Source organism: Ceratotherium simum, chromosome 23 (assembly GCF_057802395.1).
Source record: "Ceratotherium simum simum isolate JZ-2026a chromosome 23, ASM5780239v1, whole genome shotgun sequence".
Classification (NCBI taxonomy): Eukaryota; Metazoa; Chordata; class Mammalia; order Perissodactyla; family Rhinocerotidae; genus Ceratotherium; species Ceratotherium simum.
Window position 1 is genome coordinate 40,599,500 of NC_141922.1, and position 20,921 is coordinate 40,620,420.

Below are 20,921 nucleotides of genomic sequence, written 5' to 3' on the forward strand. Positions count from 1 at the left end.
CTGTGGAGGTTGCCACCAGAAAATAGTTTACCTTAAAGGAGGAATTTATAACTCCCGACGTGCGGAGGCGTGCAATGAGCAAGAGCTTTGGAAGCAGAACCCACCGTCTCCTGGCTGTTTGTTCTTGGGAATTCACTTAACAAGTTTACTAACCTGCAAAGAGGGAGGAGACTATTGTGTTGCCTCCCCAGATTTTCGTAAGGTTCAAATGTGAAAACATCAGAGAAAGTGCTTTATTATTGTGATCTTTACTGCACAGTTGATCAAGAGGCCCCGGGGCCTCCTCAACCTCTCAAGACAGTTGATGAGTCTGCTCAGCAGAGCCCTGCGAGGCAGTGGCAGAGAAGCTGGTCTCCTGTGGGAATTATAAGAGCACCTACTTCTGGGGTGGGGGGATTCGGTTCTCAAGCCACACAAACGAAAGAATGGCATGATACCGAGCTTTTCTTAGAGCTTCCAGATTACAACAAAGAGAGGAAAAATCCAAACTGCCTTTTAATTTTGCTGCCTGGCCATAAAGCACACAGAGAAGTTTCTTCTGAGGACAAGTCCACATCCTCGGCCTCATCATCCTACCTTTCCATTTGCTGATAAATCCAGAGTGCTTATAAAAGCACTCCTCCATTTAACATTTTCCAAGACAAATGAATAAACCCGTCAAAACTATTATGGAACCAATTTTTTTTAATATTTCCAGGAAAAGGGGAACGTAAATTCTGCAGAAGTCATTTAAAGTCATAAACCTTGAAAATGTTTGCAGCGCGTTCTACTGGTTGAAGTTTTCCAGGTGACTTAGGCTACAGCACACCACAATAACACAGCCCTTCCGCGGCGCCAGGGAAAATGGCACTTCTAACATTTTCCAAGTGACATTGCAGAGAAAAAGATTCTTTTTCCTTCATGGTATTGATTTTTTTTAAGTAAATCTTTTGATTTTGGAGTCAAGAAACAATGGGGTCTGTGCTTTTTGAGGTTAGTTCTCAGCAGGAGATTTGTTTAAAAAGACACATCAAAAGCACACCGTTCTCCCCCGCTGAGGCTTCAGTGGGGGGCGTCTAGGCTTTGTTACACTCTGAGAACTGGTCCTCAGGGCCCCCAGAGAGGCAGGTTCTTGCTCCTGGGGAATTGGAGATGAGTCCAGTCCTTAAGCTCATTCTCCACTCATACTCCAGGGAAATACTAGTCATTTCAAAATAGATATTTCCTTTTGTTTTCCCATCAAAGAAGCATGGCAGTTGGAGGGGAGAGGGACCAATGGGCAAGGCAGGATTACAAACTGTTTACCAGGTCAGAAGGCAAATTTCCAGTCTTCAGGGGCCAGAGTGGAGCCTGGGTTAGCACCCTGTGCCCCTCCCCTCTAGGAGGAGGAAAGGACAAAAAGACAGCTGCAGAAGCAGGAAACGGGAGAGAGCAAGTTGGCCTTCTGGAAAATGCTGAGGGAGGTGCTTGGGTTGGAGGAACTGAGAGGAGTCTGGCAAGGAAGGGAAAGAGAAGCTTTGTGGAGAGTAGGATTAGAAAGCAAGAAAGGGAAGACGACCCTTAAAGTAGAAGAATGCAGCTCAAGGACTTGGGGAGTGGCAAGGCACCAGGACCACGTCTTGGTCCTCTCCATACACTGGGGCCTCTTTGTCACTTAAGAAAACATCCACTGGTAGCACCACTATGGGGCCAAAATGCTTGGTATTCCACACCGTCCAAGGATAAATTATGTTATTATTTTTGCCCTCACATTCCCATCCCTAATCCAACTCATGAATTCCAATTTAGGGAATGCCAGGGCAGTTCCATGTGCTGGAGAAAACTTTACCTATCTACTCTTACTCATTCTGCAGTTTGGGTTTAAATGTCCCTTCCCCAGGGAAATCTCCCCAAGCACCTTGGCCTAGGTCAGGTCCTGGCCTGAATTCTTCCTCCATTACACTGTTAGAACTACAATTACTTACTTATTTGTGTAATTATATGCTTACTATCTGTCTCCTCGGCCAGAGGGTAAGCCTCAAGAGACATTGTGTCTGTCTTGGCCTTTATTGAACACCCCTTGCCAGCACAGTCCCTGGGATGAGGTAGCACGGAATGAACACTGGAAGATAAATGAATGAATCCTAATGATTCCCCTAGAAGAGCCACAGAAGGGCAGAACTTACTGCACAACTTGTTCTGGAACACTGAGGTGAGTGACTCCATCTGGCTGAAGTTGGCCACCAGGAAGACGTGATCCTCGTGGGGCTCACTCCCAATGGCCTTCAGTGTGTTGAAGTCCACCTGGCCCACACCAATGGCAAAGATCAGGATGCCTGTGTCCCGTGCCTTTGCAGCCACCTCAGCCACTGAGTCCTGTGGCCTCCCATCTGTCACAATCATTATGACCCGCAGCACATTCTCCCTCAGGGGCCGGGCCCCTTCTGCTTCTGAGAATGCGATGTTCAGGGCATACTGGATGGCCAGCCCCGTCATGGTACCCGTGGACAGGTGCCTCATCCTCTTGACGGCACGCTCCACTTCAGACTTCCTCTTGAAGGTCTTGAGGGAGAACTCGTTCTTGATGGTGCTGCCATATTGGAGTAGGCCCACCCGGGTGACATCAGGGCCAATGTCCAAGAACTGCAAGATGTCCACAATGAACTCCTTGACCTTTTCATAGTCTTGGGTGTTGACGCTGCGGGAGCTGTCAATGATGAAGACCAGGTCTGCCCGCTTATTCCCACAGGAACTCTCTGGGGAAAGAAGAGAGGCCAATGCATTAGAAGAGTGTTAAGGACCCAGTGCAGGTCGGCTGTTGTTGGAAATCCTAGGGCCGGGGATCACCTGTCAAACCTCCAATCTTCATCCATTTTTCTTCCCCACTCAGGAAAGTCGTCAGGGTACATACATGCATGACTGGGTGATCATGAGCATTGGCTACAAACAGATACTATTTCTTATCACAAGATAAATGAACACTTCAGTGAAAGTCATCAATGCAGTTTTTAGGTGGGCAAACATCTGATCAGGGTCAAAATGAATTTATTATTTACTGCATCCCACATAAGCTTGGCTAGATACTAAAGGGAATATAGAAGCAACTTAGGATAGGGACCAATGTCAAGAAGCTTACAGTCTATCTGGGGAGACTTGACTAATAGAACAAAGGAAAGAACAGCTAGTAAGAAAATGTGTGGTGCTTGCACTAGATGTTCAGAGAACGGGGATATTAGTGGGCTAAGGACAAGGACATGGGACATGAGCTGGCTTATGGATGCATAGTGTTTGGATTGAGAGAAGAAACAAATGGAGAGAGACACACCAACAACAACCCAAGATGGCATGAATATGTTGGCTAACAGAATAAGTGATAAAGGAACTGCTAGGAGTTGCAGATAGAAATTAGGTTGAAGGGGTAGCTTTAAGTCGGTTATAAAGGGCATTTAAATTCAGACTGAGAAATTTGTACATGATGCCACAGGTGATGGGCATAATAAAATTAGCATCATATTATGTAACTTATCTCTCCTATAGGGCAGTTACATAATAAAAAGTCAATTGAGTGTGGCAGCAGTTTGGAAGGTGGGCGATCCAGACCATTGTTGCACTAATACGGTTGAGAAGGGGACTCCTTCTCAACCAGGGGGGCAGTAGTGGAAATGGAGAAGGGACCCAGCCAAGAAACAGTTCAACAAAGGACGCAGTTAAATTGGAAAAAGGCGAATGTTAAGTCTCTTCCTTACCACTGCAACCACCATACTTATTCCTTATGCACTCAAGCAAGAAGGTTATAGGAGGTTTGAGTCCACAGATGAAACCCATCCCTTCTGCATTCTGGGAAGAGGATGATATTGGATGAGATGAGAGGCCTCCTACCTCCAAGGCTAGAAGTTGGGCATTCCTGTTGCAATTTCTCAGAGGTTCTGAGCTACTGCCTCCAGCCAGGGGGAGTCCCCCCTCTCTCCCCTCTCTTCCCCTGTCCCTTTCACGGACTTTGCAGCTAAATCTGGATTTGACAGGGATTAGAAAGGGATCCCAAATGCTTGCCCTAAATCCCAATCACCACAGCTGCACGAAAGAGAGAGAAAGCCAAAAATGAAACAGTGAATTCAGTCATCAAAATAAGTGGGAAAGGCCCATGAGGTCATCCCGTCCAGGCCGGCTTGCCAGGCCATGACTCGCCCCTGAGCGGCTGCACACACACCTCATCCATTGCAGCTTCACAAGTCTAATGAATTTAGGGGAGGAAGCACCCCAAATGCCAGTATCCTGGCAGGAAACCTACCTTCTGTGGCATTCACATCCAACAGTGGGGGCTGTGTGAATGTGTGAATTTAAGGTGAGTTTCTCAAACCAGAACCCTCAGAAACTGCTTTTTAGAACCCAGGGATAAGATCAATACTAAACCTGACATGTGTAGGGTGTTTTAAAATCTTTTTTCCAGAGTGCTTTCATCACTATGGTCTCATTTGATTTTCAGAACAAGCTCTTAAGAAAAGAGCTAGGAGTATTATACCCATTGGATAGAAGAGAAAATGGAGGCTCTGAGAGTTTGAAAATCCTTTATAATTTAGAAAAAGGAACACTATATGGAGACAACACTAATACCCACCTCATTGGTTGGTTGTGAGAATTTAAGGAAATGATGAGGGTAAAGAGCGTAGCCTTGGGCCTGGCATGTGGGAAACTCCAACATGTGGTAGCTGCATACACAGGCTCTCCTCTGCCCACACCGCCCCCCACTTCTCTCCTGCCTCAGCCCTCACTTGTGCCGGGCCCAGCCTGGGTAGGAGCAAGCTGCTGCTTATGGCTGTGTACTTTGTGCTGCACACAGGCCCCTGCCCACGGCGGCAAGTGGGCTGAAATCCAGCCAAGCCCTGAGCCCCAAGGGCTGTGCCCGCCCTGAGAGACACCTGGAGGCGGTGCCTTTTTCTAAGCTTCACGAAGGTGCGTATGGTCTAGCATATGGCCCTGGGTCAGAGCAGTGGACAAGAGACCTGCAGTTCCCAGGAAAAAAGACAAGGGCCAGGACCCAGACTGGCCTCTCTCCAGGAGCCACACCTGCCCCATCCTTCACATCTGAACTTACTGCAGGGAGAATGTGGCCCACCTGCTGAGGAGAACAGGAGCCAGGCTCAGACCCTGCCACAGAGGAGGACATTTAACGAAGGCTCCTTGGAAGGGAGGGAGGGTGACAGTGGACCGACCCCCTGAGTACTCTCTTCCTCTGGAGATCTTTGGAAGCAGGGGGTCCTCCTGGAACTGGGATTCTTACTGTGGGTCTTAGTCATGGCATCAACATCTCACCAAGCATCACAACTGATTTAAAGGGAAGCCTGGAAGTTCCATGGGGAATTATGTGCTTAAACTGGATTAGTTCCCGTCAAAACAAATGAGTAGTTTCCACAATGCCTAGACATTTACAAAAATACCACAAAGGTTCAAAATGTTGTTGGAGGTTCCAAGGGAGCTGTGATTGTGAGTTGAGAATGAGTGCTGGAAGCCCAAATGACTGAGTTTTCTTCAAGACATCTCCTCAGGTCCCTTGAGAGCTCAGAACCACAGTTTTGCAGCTTGTCCCTGAAAGGGCCAGTTCAGTGGTTCTCAAACTTGACATGCCTCCCAATTCCCTAGAGGACTTGTTAAAAACTAAGATCAGTGGGCCACACTCCCAGAGTTTCTGATTCTGTAGGTCCAGGGTGACACCTGAAAATTTGCATTTCTAGCAAGTTCTCAGGTGAAGTCGATGTCTGGTCCAGGGACCACACTCTAAGAACCACTAGTTTAGGTACTAGAGAGATCTCTGGAGAAAAGAAGTTCTGGCAAGTCTTGACCTCACTATCTCACTGTGAATTCCCAGAAGTGGGAAACTAGTCTCACTCATCTTTGTAGCCATACAGTTGGGAACACAGAAAGTCTTCGGTCAACGTTTGTGGAATTAAATGGAATTCTGAGTAGTGGAGCAAGGCTTCAGGGATTGAGTGAGAGCAGTCGTTTCAAGGAGGGGGATGAAAACCACTAAGTCAAAAAGTTCTAGAGCAGGTCTGGGTCCTGCTAATAGAGACACAGATTCTAAAACCCAAATCTTTGCCATTTTATGAGGGCACATAGCCAGTTTTGAACTTTTGGTTCATGGACTCGTAGGCTAATAAAATCTTAGAGCTAGAGGAGTCTAAATAGAGTCCAAGTCACTCACTTTACAGAAGAGGAAACTGAGGCTCAGAGAGGCGACTCTATCTCTGCAAGATCTCATGGCTCATTAAGGTCAGACCTGAGAATATACTGGTGCCTTTTCCACCATCTCATGGTGGGTGCCTGGGAAAATTCTCAATACAGCTGGCATTACAATATGAGCTTTGCAAATACTTAGGGGCATTTTGAACCACTGCTGTGAAGAGCCTCACAGATTCTCCACATGGAAACTGCTGAGAGTGTTTCCAAAAAATGGACTCTCTTCTGTGTGTGTTCCTCTTACACATTGGTTCTGATAAATGGCATCCTTGTCTCCTTAGCCTGAGAGAAGAACACACAACCACTGTCCTTCTGGTCCTTGACAACAGGACTTTCTTTTCTTTTTTTTTTTATTTATTTTTTTTATTTTTTTTTTAATTTTTTTTTTAAAGATTTTATTTATTTATTTTTCCCCCAAAGCCCCAGTACATAGTTGTCTGTCATAGCTGCACATCCTTCTAGTTGCTGTATGTGGGATGCGGCCTCAGCATGGCTGGAGGAGTGGTGCCTCGGTGCGCACCCGGGATCCGAACCCGGGCCGCCGGCAGCGGAGAGCACGCACTTAACCGCTAAGCCACGGGGCCGGCCCCAGGACTTTCTTTTCTTTCTTTTTTTATATTATACGTTTTTTTTAGTGAGGAAGATGGTCCCTGAGCTAACATCTGTTGCCAATCTTCCCCTTTTTGCTTGAGGAAGATTGTCCCTGAGCTAACAGCTGTGCCAATCTTCCTCTATTTTTTGTGATTGGGACGCCACCACAGCATGGCTCCAGGAGCGGTGTGTAGGTCCATGCCCGGGATCCAAACCAGTGAACCCCAGGCCACCTAAGAGGAGCACATGAACTTAACCACTATGCCACTAGCCCGGCCCCATTACAGGGCTTTCAATAGCAGTTGGAAGAAGGTTTGTGGGCACATCATAAAATGTCATCCCTTGAACCATAAAGTGATAGTCTGGACCTTGTCAACAGTACTTCCAGTACTGTCAGCTTGACTCCGAAGCCCACTGGGCAAAGGAGTGTCTCTCACCCTTGCAGAGAAGGTAAGCCTGAGCCAGGACAATTTTAAGCAACATCCCCCAGCAGGATTACAGTGTGCAACCTGGGAACTATTTCCTGCTCTCAGAGTTGCAGACTTGCCGCTAATCAGCCTCCCTTACTCTGGCTAAATTCAATCACGGCAGTGTAATTGTACAGTAAATATTTGGTGCCATCGGCCTGGGAAAGTCAGGGCATGTTTGGAGAAGGAAAGGATGTGAATCTCTATAATAAGGGTAAAATCATTTCATCTGGAGACTGAAAGGGGCTCCAAAATGCTCAGTGAAACAGCAGTAGAGTCCTATGATCTCAGTGCAAGTCCAGCCTCTGCCACTTTCTGTCTGTGTGGTCTTGAGCCTCTCCTTAACCTCTTTGACCCTCAGTCTCTTCTTCTGTAAGATGGGGATAATAATACCTCACAGGGCTATTGTGAGACTCAAAAGAGAATATAATAATAATAATTTATAGCTACTATTTATTGAGCACCTAATAAGTACCCGGCCTTGTTCTGAGTACTTTACATACGTTGGCTTACTTATTCTTCCCACCCCCCCTTGTGGAGTAGGTACTGTTACTATTCCCATTTTACATATAAGGACAGTGAGTCTAGAAAGGTTGAATAACTAGCCTGGGTCTCATACTTAGGGAGTAGAGGAGCCGGGATCTGAACCCATCTTGTCTGGCTCCGTAGTTCACGCTTTTGACCACCAAGCAATACTCAGAAAGGATTTTGTCCTTCTAGACCTGCCGTTCCCAGCATACTCAAGACGCACCAGGACTGCACCGGCTCTCTGGGTCAGTTTTTCCTTCCCTGGAATCAGGGCCTGAAAGCTGTGGCCCAATCTGGCTTGCCTCCTGCCAACTGCTTCTCCCTTGCTAAATGCCTATTTGTATTTTTTTTTATTTAATAAAATGATGAAAACAGCTGCTTGCCTCCCTGAATGGCAGCAGCCCAGTAAATCAGGCTGCTGGTCATTCCTGTTCTCGCTCCCCTGCCAAGGGCTTATTGAGAGCTCAGTAGGAGCAAGGCCCATGGGAGACTGAAGGATGGGGCAGGTGTGATGGAGAGCCGAGGTCACCGATCTTCGAGGGACTGTGGGGAACAGGAGAATACGGTCTGGACAACAGGCCAATGCTCAGGGTGGGGCAAGGGAGGGAAATGGATTTCAGAAAATGTGCTGCTTCATAACAATTCCCAGCAAAGTTCCCACAAACAGATGGTTTGTGGGCACTTAAAAAGAGAACTGTGAAAAATTTAATGATACAAGTGAAAAAATGTAACAGTTTCTAGGATGGTACAAGAGGGAAAGGACTAGGGAACTAGAGTATGATTTCTGGGTGGCACTGAAGGCCGACTTGAGGGTGGGGATCATGGTCTTGGAGGGAGGCCAGTCAATACGGTTGTGTGTCTTGCTCCAGCTACACTCAGCTGCACAGGTACAGGAGGAAAGCAGGCAAAACGTGGCTTTAACCAGGGTTGTCATTTAGCCAAGCGAGAATGATGAATCCAGAGAGTGACAGAGTGACTGTAATGAGTTCCTATGGAATTAAACTGGGGGAGCAGGGAATAGAGGAAACAAGGGGTGAAGGACAGAGAAACGGTCACAGGATCAATTCAAAGGCCAGCTCAAGTCACAGACTGTTGAAGTTGGAATACTAGATGGGGTAAGTGGGGAAAACAGGAGGTTTAAATTGAGATTATGAGGGGACTGCAGTTACTGTAACCCCAGGGTCAAGAGTATAAGAAGAGGAGTTACATGGCTCAGATATGGTGGAGGACAGGAATACTGGAGAAAAGGATGTCAGAGCTATTGAGGGATCATTCCAATGGATATTGAAATCATCAAGAATTATGACAGGAGTCATAGTGGAGAAGTGGCGGTGAGCCAAGAGCTGAGACTGTTCCCATAACTAGGAACGACCAGAGAGCTGTTAATTCCTTAAGAGTACAGAAACACCATGAAACATGATTAAAATTTCATAAAGGGAAAGAGGCAAAAACTAGCTCACCAAGAGTTTCAAAGGGACATTGGGGAGGAAAATGACAGCTGTTTTATGATTACAGACAGAAAGAGAACCATGATCATTATGAGCCAGCAGGAGTTTAAGAAAGAGGAAAAGAGCATGTACAATTTATTTTTTTATTCCTAGAAGGGATAGATCAGGAGGATCGGGGAAATCTATAGTTTGGATCTCAGCAGGGCGAATGATTGACCCTAGTTAGGAAGAAATGCAGATTCCACATGTGTAGAAGAGTTAGGTAGAGCCAGTCGTTCAACAAATATTTAGTGAGTACTAATTTTGAGTCAGGCTCTGGGAATACAATGAAGGAAAGACTCTCAGTTGTGAAAGGCAGGCATACAGACAAATAATAACAGGATACAATAAAACAGGTAGACTAAAAAGATAGAGCGCTCAGGTAGGGGGAGACAGAGAGAGAGAGAGAGAGAGACAGAGAGAGAGAGGATGGCTGACTGTCTCTGGGTGTGGGTACCTAGGCTATCGGGCAGGCTTAGCAATGCCTTTTTTTTTCCTTGTCCTTGGTAGACATTACTAATCAATTCTGGCCTGTCCTACTCAGCCTGGACTCAGCCTTAGGATCCTTTCAACACGGCACTCCAAAAGCCTACAGATGATAAAATGGAATCATTTAGCCAACCTGGTTTTAGAGTCTGGCGCTCTGCAACAAAGGTTGAAGTACTCAACTTATCCATTTCTAAGAAACTGAGTAAAGGTAACTTAGCTAATCATACTTATGATACATTGTCTGATTATTAGTGATAACATTACTTTTCAATGAGAAATAAGAAGGGCGGGCAGACAAGGCTTATCAACAATCTGCATATCAACTTCCAGACAAAGCCACATTTATGACAGAGGGCTGCTGGTGGGCATGGGGTCAAAGCAAACAAAATGGAAAGATTGTAAGAAATAGTCTCTTCAGACTGTAGAAGTGGTATGTATCCTCCATTATAAGAATATAAAACAGCACATCAGAATTCAGAGAAATTGCATCCCATAAGCATTTGGTTTATATGAATTGAACTATATGAGTCTGTCAAAGACAGACAGACAGAGAGACAGACAGACTGAGAGAAAAGACTACCACGTAACAGGGCACTGAGATTCTACCCACTGTCGTGATGAACACGTGCCCATAGATGCCTGAGACGTGGCCCCTGCAGCCACCTCACGTGGTTCCGTCCCCATGTGCCTCCACACTCTTGGAGCTGACAGGTGACTTCATGGCTATTTCAGGGACAGTTTGGACTATGAGACTTTTGCCCCCAGTGCGACCTAACCTGCAACTCCCTTGTATTTAGGGCAATTGATGGGGGCACCATGGTCCTTGGCCAGGGCTGGAAAAGCGTAATCACTTCTTCCCTCTCCAATTCCCTTGTTAGTCAGTCGCCAGCTGCTGCATTAGCTCACACCAGACATTTGACAATGCAGTGGATGAGCTGGGGCTGTCTTTGAATCTGTCATGCGCTACTCACATCTTCCTAAAGAACCACCAAGGAATACCCTGAACACTTGATTATATTGTATTAGGGAGACACCCTGGACTTCCTAATGGGATGTAAGACATATCTTGGACTCATTAGCAAATCATTCCTGACTTGGTAACATTTTCCAAACATTTTTCCAAATGCTGGGGCACTTGTGGTTCTCTCTACACAACTACATACGACGCTGGGAGGAATCGCTATAAACTGAATAACAGAGTCAGGACCAGAAAGGATTTCTGAGGGCTGGAATAATGAGTCAACACTAACAAGATGAAATCTAATTGGTATAAATGTCAAGCTCTGCATGTAAGGCTCAAAAATTCAACTGTATAAAGCACTGGAAAGGAGACATCTGGATTGATAGCCAGTCACATGATAAAATCTGGCGTCAGGACTGCAAATCCCAAGCCTTGCACATTGCCCCCCAGACAGCCAGCCCCAGCACCTGTGAGACCACCCCCCCTAATCAATCCCAGACCAGAATCAAAGTTCAGCCCCAGGATTGCTCTCAACACAGCACCCCATGCTCCCACCACCCAGCGCCTGGAGGGGGCTTGGGGAATGAAACCGATTCGCCAACCACATGCTTTCCAATCATTCCCATTAGATCCCTCCTGACCTTACCGCCCAATCATCTCACCAATGGCTTTCCCAGCTCGGAGGGTAGAGAGACTCCCCCAATAAATGGACCTTACTCCTCCTCTCTTCATAGCAGAACTTTCCTATAAATGCATATTTTGGTGAGTTTCATCGATTGGAGTCACAATAGCTGGATTTGGCAGCTGTTAGTTAGTATATCCTAGTATAAGTGAGCCTCAGGATGCTGTTTCATCTAAGCAATTTCTTCAAAAGCCACCAGCCTAAAGGTCACTGACAGCAAGGTCACTGATGTTCATGGGAGAATGAACTAACGAACTCTTTGGCCTCCTGGACCCAGCCCACCACTCCTGCCCTGTACCTCATACCCCAGCAACATCAAACTGTTGGTAGTTCCCTACACACCATCCCCTCCTGGCTGCCTCCTCAGCTTAAGACTCAGCCCTGTGGTTGCCTATTTTTGAACCTTTCTTTGATGGGCCCCCTCCACTGACCTAAACGGCCCTCCTCTGAGTCCCCTGGTCCCTGTCCCCCCACTACCACCGCGTTTACCTCTGTCTGAGCATGTTCCTACCAGCATCTCATGCATGTAGCTACCCAGCCACATGTAGTGTCTTCAGTGAACCCCTAGTACCCAGCATAGCGCCAGGCACAGAGATGCTCCGTCGGTGTCTTTGCTCCTTCCCTTCAATGTGCATATGTGCGTGGGAGGGGTGGGAGGGCAGAGAAGAGAGAAGTTGCAGATACCCCTCCCTGAACTGGAGTGGGCTGGGAGAGCTGTCAGTGGAGATACAATAAAGAACAGCCCACAGCAGGGATCCTCAATGTCTTGATGACATCAGAAATGCCTGGGGTACTTATTTAAAATGCTGAATCCTAGGCAGCACTCTAGATCAGTGGATCAGAATCTCTGGGGCTAGAGCCCAGGAATCTGCGCTTGTAATTGCTCCAGGTGATTCTTGGGTACAGCAAATCTGAGAAGTCTATCCCAAGGAGCATGTGAGCCTGAGAGACCATCTGCCACAGAGCCAGGAGTCCAGGGTAGAAGACAGTGTCACGGGACCCCTTCCTGTGCCCTAGCACCCTCTTCCCCAAGACCAGAAGCGAGGTTGTAAATATGGCAACCAAACATCGTACATCCTGATTCTCCCGTGGGTTCTGATCCACATTCTGTTCCATTCTTGGAACATGTGTATGTCAGATATGCCCTGGCTTTCAAGTAGTTTCAGAAAACAAACAAAGGTAGGCACCATTATTACCCCCAACTTATAGACGAGGATGCTGAGGCTGAGAGAGGTGAAATAACAAGTCCACAAGCACAGGGCGAATGAGTGGTGGTGATTTCAATCCCAAGCCAGTCTGATTCTAGCCTGATCTTAGTCTCTGTTTCCCAGTAGGTGACCAAGCACGAAGAGTTTCCTCTGAACAGGTAAATGTCCCAGAGAAGAGCCTTGCCTGCTACCCTCCCAGTTACCAGCTAACACATTAATCCCCAGATAAAATCTGGGGAGGACTGGTGGTGGAGACTGGAATGAGATGCAGAAAATTAAAGCTCAATTCAAGACACACTCCCTCAATTCAAGTGCACAAGTCCCCACTTCACCCTCTGCCCTGGGCCAGTGCCCCAGGAGTCAGTGCGGTGCCTTAGGCCCCAGCGAATCACCTGCTGCACCGACTCAAGTCCAAAAGGGCCTTTGGCATCACCAGAGAGTGACAACAGTAAGCACAATTAGTAACTTAATGTGCAGGGATATCATCACACAAATACCGTATTTACTGGCCTGCAAGAACCATCAAACCATAAGGCAAACCTCTGAGGTCATGACTGGGCCTTATTCATCTTCCTTTCACCAATGCCTGGCTCAGGGCTGGCACAGGGAAGGCAGTGAGCTGCAGGCACCACAGGCAAAATTCAATGCTGCAGCTGCAAGGACGTTGACATGTAGAAGACGCAGCCCCTGGCCTCAGGGGGCTTACAGTCCAGGAGGGCAGTGAGACAAGCATACAGATGAGTGCGGAATGAGGCAGAGCACGATGAATTATTATCCAATAAGCACAGCATACGCTTAGCCAGAATAGTCTAACCCTCGATCACAAAGAACAGTCGCTAGAGATTGTACTTCTGAATGAGGAGGCATGAACCCAGCAAAGACATGGAGCAAATACACTCTCTACCTCTTAGTCAACTACTGAGGATAAAAGTAACAACGTACATCCCCGTGGAGGCGATTTCTGTGGTCTTCCCTCCACATGCACCCTGCTCTGAATGCCTGGTTGGATAGGAGAGAGGGTGGGAGATGGCTGGGGGAAGGGGAAGTGTGGCATGCCAAGCTCCCTGTTCTGCCAGAGCCACTCCAGTTTGCTTCTTCCTGCTCTGTGTGTTTTATCATACACCAGCTTGCCCCAATGAGCTTCGTAAAAAGCAGTTGATACCATTCAAGGTGCCATGTCCTATGTGCTTCTCTCAAGAACACATGAGATATAGTCTGAAAGTCATCCTTTATTTCATTAAGTTCTTTCTGTCACCTATAAGCAGAACCAAAGTTCAGAGGCAAACGATGAAATTTCAGTATTGTCAGATTTGAACTGTGTACACTTTAACCAGCTATTACCAAGAAGAGCACTTGCAGAGCAGAGAGAGATGGGGCTGCTGGGAGAGATAATTTCAGGATGGATTCTATATGCCTATGGAGATACAAACTGGAAAGGTTTTATGCAAAATATACTTGCTAATGTCATGATGAGTTCAGTTTTTTTTTTTTTTTTAAAGAAAGTTCTGGTGAATGAGCCTAGATCTTTGGGTAGCAATGGTTCTCCATAAACCAGAGACATGGGCCAATGGCACCCTGGGGGATCCTGGGCTGACACCAGCTCAAATATCAGTCGTCCCTGTTGACTGTCATAAATTCCTTTAGGAGCACAGCCCTCTAAGGCCCTGCAGTGTGCACCATCAAGCCAGCAAAACGGAAAAGAAAAAAAGGAAAAAACATGCCACATCACACCAGTCTCCTCTAGTAACTGTTACACGAGCTGAAAGAAAAGAGACATCATATGAGGTTCAACAACTGTGGTTTCCAGAACCTTGGACAATTTTCTTTTCAAGGGAGCCAAAGAGAAAGCTGCCCCAGTTTAGCCCTGGAGAAAACAGTTTCCAATGAATTGAATTTCCTTGCAAGGTAAAGCAGTTTGCTAACGTTTCGCTAAAAAATGCCCCTCACGTCGTCTCTCGGAGTTTGCTATGCAAACAGGCTTTCCCTTAATCAATAAAGAGAAGTATAAAGAAGCCCTGAGCTACATACAGAATAAGTTTGGTATTCTCTATCAAAACCCGTCTGACCATCTTTCTTCCTTTCTCAAATTGGGAAATGACTCCTATCTTGAAATCGTAACCTACACACACACACACACCGTGCCCGTCCCCCAATACGAGATAGTACAGCAAGTCCTGGGAAACAGGCGATTTCTTCTCTCTGCAAAGCGAAAAACAGTGTAGGTGGCTTTTAAAAAGCAAACTGGCATTTGACCCATAAGAGCATTTTAACTTAATAAATTGAGCAATTGCCTCATCTGCTTTCTGAGAGTTCAGCAAGTGGAAGTCAGGAGCAGAGCAGAGCAATCTGTAAAAAGCAATGTGGGGTTGAGCTGCGAGATGAGTACCAGGAGGAAGAGGCCAGAACGTCACACCTCGCTAGATGCAGTCTTGCAGTCCTTTCCCTGGAAGGGGAGGGGTGCAGGCACACAAGGAGGCAAGGAGCAGAAGGTTCCAGAGCCCTGTACCATCAAAGGCAAAGTCTGTCTTTGGAGACACTTCTCTCATTATTTCGGTTTGGTTGAGTTATGCAAACACTATGGAATCCCCCTCTTTGTGCTGGGTGCTGGGGAAACATGAGAAGCAGCCTCAGCCTGGGAGGAGCCTACAGCCTTGTAGAGAAGACAGATTCATAAACTTCATAAAAAGCATGAGAAACTGAAGCCTGAAGGAAAGCGCCGATCCCAAAAGGGTGGCTGGGGAGATTCCTGGAGAAGGTGATGCATATTATATTATTTTATAATATTTTTATATTATTATAGGATGAGCAGGCGTTGGCCAGGCAAAGAGTTGGGGTGGGCATTTTTGGCAAAGGGTCAGCATTAGCAAAGGCCTGGAGGCTGGAAGAGAGGAGGGTGCACATGTGTACAGGTAACTGCAGGTGGTGTGGTACGGCTGTTATATTAAAGGACGGGATGGGATGACAGGGCCATGTAGGGAGGGCTGTATGTGCCTCCTATAGAGAAGTTTGCACTTCATGAAGGAGCCCATAGGGAGCCACCAAAGGGTTTTAAATGTGCCCATCCTCCTTTAGGGCACATTCTGAGGGGTCCTGACAGCCCAGACTTCACTCCCTCCATACCTGGCCCAACCCAAAGCCAGTCTCTCCAGGCCTGCCCGCCTTGTTTTCCCTCCCATCTGAGGTCCCAGCCTGGTGTCAGGTGTAAATTGACATCCCTGATGTATACACTAATAGAGAAAGCACCAGAGAAAATGTTAAGACAACTCCTCTGGCTTTAGGAGTTAAGTTTCTACCCCTTTGTTATCTAACCCTGCAGCGAGTCTACTGGAAGGACTTTCAGCCGGTGCAGCAGGCAGTTTAGGCCAGCGCTGAGCCTGCCAGCTCCTCTCTCTTAGGGTCCAACTCCTCTACCTCTATTGCTCTCCCAATTCAAATTTCAAACGAATAACCACTGACTGAATATCAGTTAGCACTCGGCTAGAACTCCCACCTCTTTCTGTGAGTCTTCCAGTACTGCAGAAGCTAAAAGGATAAAACCCACATTTCTCAGACTCCCTTGCAGCCAGGGTGCTGGGTAAGAATTAGGTAACACCAATTAGATACACCCACTAAGGAGTAAGCAAGGTGGAGGCTGTTTCTGCTGGCAAGCAAGGTTGTAGACAGACAGATTTGCTGTTCTAGTGTCTGCCAACCAGCCTCACAGATGTAGTTATGCAGGTATGATCCCCGCAATGGGTTCTTGTATGACGGCCCCAGATTCTGCCTCCTTCAGCCTTTCCAACAATTATGTAAGCACTTAGTTCCCTGTCTAAAATTCCTTTCTGCTTAAAATACCTAGAAAGCTTTGTTTCCTGCATTGGCCCTGGTGGTCCCTCAACTCCTCAAGATTTCTGCTTTCTTGATGCCTCACTCATCCGGTGGGTTCCTGCTGAGAACTCCAAATACACTGGAACAAAAAAATACAACTGGGCATGCTCAGGCCTCTTCACAAAGCTCCCCTGAAGGCCTGTCCCTCCAAGCTTTGTGAAAGTGGGGCCAACTCTCTCCCCTTCCCCTGAAACCTCTGCCTGCCTACCCCCATCCCTCTCTCTCAGTGACTCCCTCAGGCACCTAGATTGTCCTCTCTCTCTAATTTGTTTGGAAACTTGCTCTGTCTCTCCACTTTGATAAGATGCTTCATTCCCTCCATTCTTACTTAATTTGGCTGAGGTTTCCACTCCCTAAAACACACTGAGACAGTACATTACACAGAAGGAAGACGACTGAGCCAGCAGTTTGCTTCCTCCTCAGTCACAGTGCTCGCGCGGACGCTCGGCTCCAGCTGCCTTAATGACTCCATCAAGCTTAACGCCCAATGTTAGGGTTGCTATGGAAGCCAGAAAAAACATTTCAGGAATCTCGCACAGCTTTGGTGACTTTGGTTTCTAGGCTGTTCTACAAAAAGTCTTTCTTGCAACTGATCATTAAGATGAAGATCAGTTAATAAGACAGCAAGTTTAATGAACTGAAATGGTCTTGCTTTCAGCCCTGATCACTGCAGAGCACTTAGGATATGCAAATCTCAAAGTTGAAAAGGGACCTTGAAGACTGCATTCAATCTCCCTGTTCTACAAACGGAGAAGGAAGGTCATGCAGTGCTGGGAGCAGCAGCCTCCCAGCGAGACGCCCAGGCGCCAGTGTTCCCCCACCACACACATGCTCCAACCTGGGCAAGCTACTTGCTCTCTCTAACCTTCAGTTTCCTCTTCTGCAAGGTGGGGAAAAGGATTGTACCTGCCTCATAGGACTGTCATGAGGATTAAATGAGTGAAGATGTGTAAAGTACTTAGAATGGTGTCTGGCACAAAGTAAGAGTCAATAATCATTTATATTTGTTATCATTATTATTATTATTATTCCCACCTGGTATTGTGTTGAGGGCTATAGAGTAGCAACGTGGCATAGCAGAGAAAGCACTGGACTGGGAGTCCAGAGACCCATGTTCTGGTCCCCACTCTGCCACCAGCTAGGTGACATTGGCCATATAACCTTTTTTTTTTTTATTTTGGCTATGTCACTTCGATCTCTGGTGTTGGACTAAATGATGCTTCAGTTCCTTTCCGTCTCTAGTATGCTACGGTTCTAAATAAAGTAAGTTAAATAGGGAGGTTCTTTGACCTTTACTAATGGTTATATCCATGTGTACAATGAAAGCTAGTATTTATTGATCAATGGGTATATGTCAATATAATGCTAAATGTTGCACATGCACTAACTCAATAGGACACAACCTATTGTCCCCATTTTTCAGGTGGGAAAACTAAGGATCAGAGAGTTTAGAGTAATTTGCCCAAGGTCACACAGTAAGTGGTGGAGTCAGGATCTGAATCTAGAACCTGAGTCTAGAACTCATACTCTTCATGATTAATCTACACGGAACAACAAACTTACACCCAACTCTATAAAGGTGCAATCTGCCTGACTTTATATTCCATTAATGTTCCCTAGCTGTAACTGTAAGGTACTCTGCAGGTTGTATCCATACATTCCCAGTACCACTGGTACTGTTCAAGAAAACTTCGGGAAAACTTGCCACAAAATAAAATAATCCTTAGTTCTTCATTACGCTCCAGGGATTATCATCTCCACCAACATCCCTCACTGGTGCTGGCATTAGCCTCCTAACCAGCCTTTGCCCCTCTATAGACTGTTCTCAATCCAGCAGCCGGAGTGATTCTTTAAAAACCAAGTGAAATCATGTCATTCCCTCCAATGGCTCTCGTCTCTCTCAAAAAAGCCAAAGTCCTACCAACGGCCCCAAAGGCCCCCTTTGTTACTTCCCTGAGCCACACTGCACTGGCATTGCTGTTTAAACACGTCAGGCATGCTTCTGCCTGCTGTGCCCTCTGCCTGGAACATTCTTCCCCTGAATCAGTGACTTGCCCCCTCGCCACCTTCAGGTGCGTGTCGGAAGTTCACCTTCTCAGCGAGGCCTTCTCCCTCACTGAGAGGTATTTTTCTTCTGCTATGGAGAAAAATAAAGCAGGAAAGAGAGAGAGGAGTGCTTGGAGCGGGGTGGGGCTCCTCTCCCTCCTTCCTGCTTTATTTTTCTGCATAGCACTTATCAACTTATCATATATTTTACTCATTGATTTTTTTATGATGTTTCTCCTATTATAATACATGATCCACGCGGTAGGAATTTTTGCCTCTGTTCTCTTCAGTATTCCCAACACTCCACCAGCAGGCGCCTCAATAAATATGTGTCAGATGAACAAATGAAAGGATGAATGGAGAGGCACCTAGCTGGGGTCCTGCAACACAAGGTGACAGCTTCAGACTGTGGCTTGAAGATTTCTCACAACTCTCCTTTCACGTCTCAATTGTCAGTCCTGGAAAAAAGACTTAAAGCAACACGCCTAGATGTTTATTTTTTTAAAATTATACAGAAACAGGATTAAACTTAAAAAAAATTTTTTTTTTTTTAAATTTTATTTATTTATTTTCCCCCCAAAGCCCCAGTAGATAGTTGTATGTCATAGCTGCACATCCTTCTAGTTGCTGTATGTGGGACGCAGCCTCAGCATGGCCGGAGAAGCGGTGCGTCAGTGCGCGCCCGGGATCCGAACCCGGGCCGCCAGCAGCGGAGCGTGCGCATTTAACCGCTAAGCCACGGGGCCAGCCCCAGAAACAGGATTAAATCTACTCTTGCATGAGAGATCCTCTAAGATTGTAATAGATAAAAAGGGGCAAAAATGAGCATATATTACTTTCATAAACAGAAACTGTTTAAAATTTTTTTTTAAAGTGAGGGATGGATGTTGACTCTCTTAGCTCTGGTGCAAAACCAGTACCAAGGGTGGAAGTTGTAGGCTAGACCTCAGCATGCTATGAGTAAGGACGGTGTGTACAGATTTCAGTCTGCAATTTTTCTTGATTCCTCGAACAATTCATAGAGTGTTTATCCTACAAGTTTTAAATTGCATTAAATACATTTAAATTGCGTTTAATACATTTCCATTTACCATACAAGCTTTAAATTGCTAAAAAAAAAAATCAATAAAGTTTAAGCCTTTGACATCTTTGTTTAATTGTTTTAACGTGTGTCAACCATTTGGGTAATTATTTTTTCTTGTCCTCCCTTCTCTCACCTGAATGATTACCGCCTTCTTTCCATTTTGTGTACTTTCAGGAAAATAGCTTAATACAGGTGAGTGGATGATGCTAATGGTTGCCTACTTAAAATTCATTTCTCTCCTCAACCCCTTCCTGCTCCCTTGCTAAGATTCCAAGCAGCAAAGGGGGTGGCAGCAAGCTCTGCGAAGGCAAGCCCCACCCCCTACTAGGAACAACTCCTTACTGGATGAAGCCAGTTATGGTTATCTCACTCCCCAGACTAGGTAGATGAGGTGGGCATGCAATCCAGTTTTGGCCGGTGGGGATTAAGGGAAAGTCTACTGAAGTTTCCAGGAAAGATTTTGGTGTCCGATAAAAGGAGTGAGCCAAGGAATGAAAAAGTCCTCTTTCCTCCACCCCTACTCTCTTCCTGCCTTGACCATGACCATGGAAGGATGTGATGTTTGGAGGTGCAGCAGCCATCTTGCAACTATAAGGCAGAAGCCTAAGAAAGGAAAGCCAGTCTCCTTGGATGACACAGTTGAAAGCTGCAAAGAGCCCTGGTCTCAATGACAAAGCTGAGCTGCTGCCACAAACTGGGGATCACTGAGCTCCAGACTTCTTGTGACATATTTAAATACCTTTTAATAAAAGCATTGTTAGCTTAAGTCAATTGCATCCTACCTAATACCCAGAGATTTCACTACTGGTACCAAGCTTGCTGCAGAGTTCTTGCTCAAAAAAATGTGTTGTATGTACCAGAATGAATATGGCACAAGTTTTGAAATTTTAAAAATAAAATTTATTAAACTATTTTGCTAATTACACATATTTTCTAAAATGCTTATGTAATCAATTCTATACAGGTTCTTCTCTAAGACTCATATTTGATTTAAGGTTGGAAAAGAAAAAACTACTAGGTTATATTTAAATCAGTAGATGCTCAAATATATAAATAAAAATTAATAATACTTATAATATTAATAAATGTCATCTCTCATCCATTCAGTACAACATTATTGAGAGGCTACTATGCCAGATACTTGAGACCAGAGATGAAAAGACTTAATTCCTGGGCCGGCTCCGTGGCTTAGCGGTTAAGTGCGCGCGCTCTGATGCTGGCGGCCCGGGTTCGGATCCCGGGAGCGCCCCGAGGCACCACTTCTCCGTCCAACGTGAGGCCGAGTCCCACGTACAGCAACTAGAAGGATGTGAACCTAT

General features: G+C 46.1%; 1 protein-coding gene across 2 annotated transcripts in view; it reads right to left on the bottom strand.

The window, feature by feature from the left end:
- Window positions 1-20,921, bottom strand: part of MATN2 (matrilin 2) — a 140,333-nt gene that overhangs the window by 90,884 nt on the left and 28,528 nt on the right. For both annotated transcript variants that reach the window (XM_004431194.3, XM_004431193.3), the window contains exon 3: window positions 2,145-2,714. In XM_004431194.3, coding sequence (XP_004431251.2) covers window positions 2,145-2,714 — 570 coding nt within the window. The remainder of the gene's footprint in view (window positions 1-2,144; window positions 2,715-20,921) is intronic.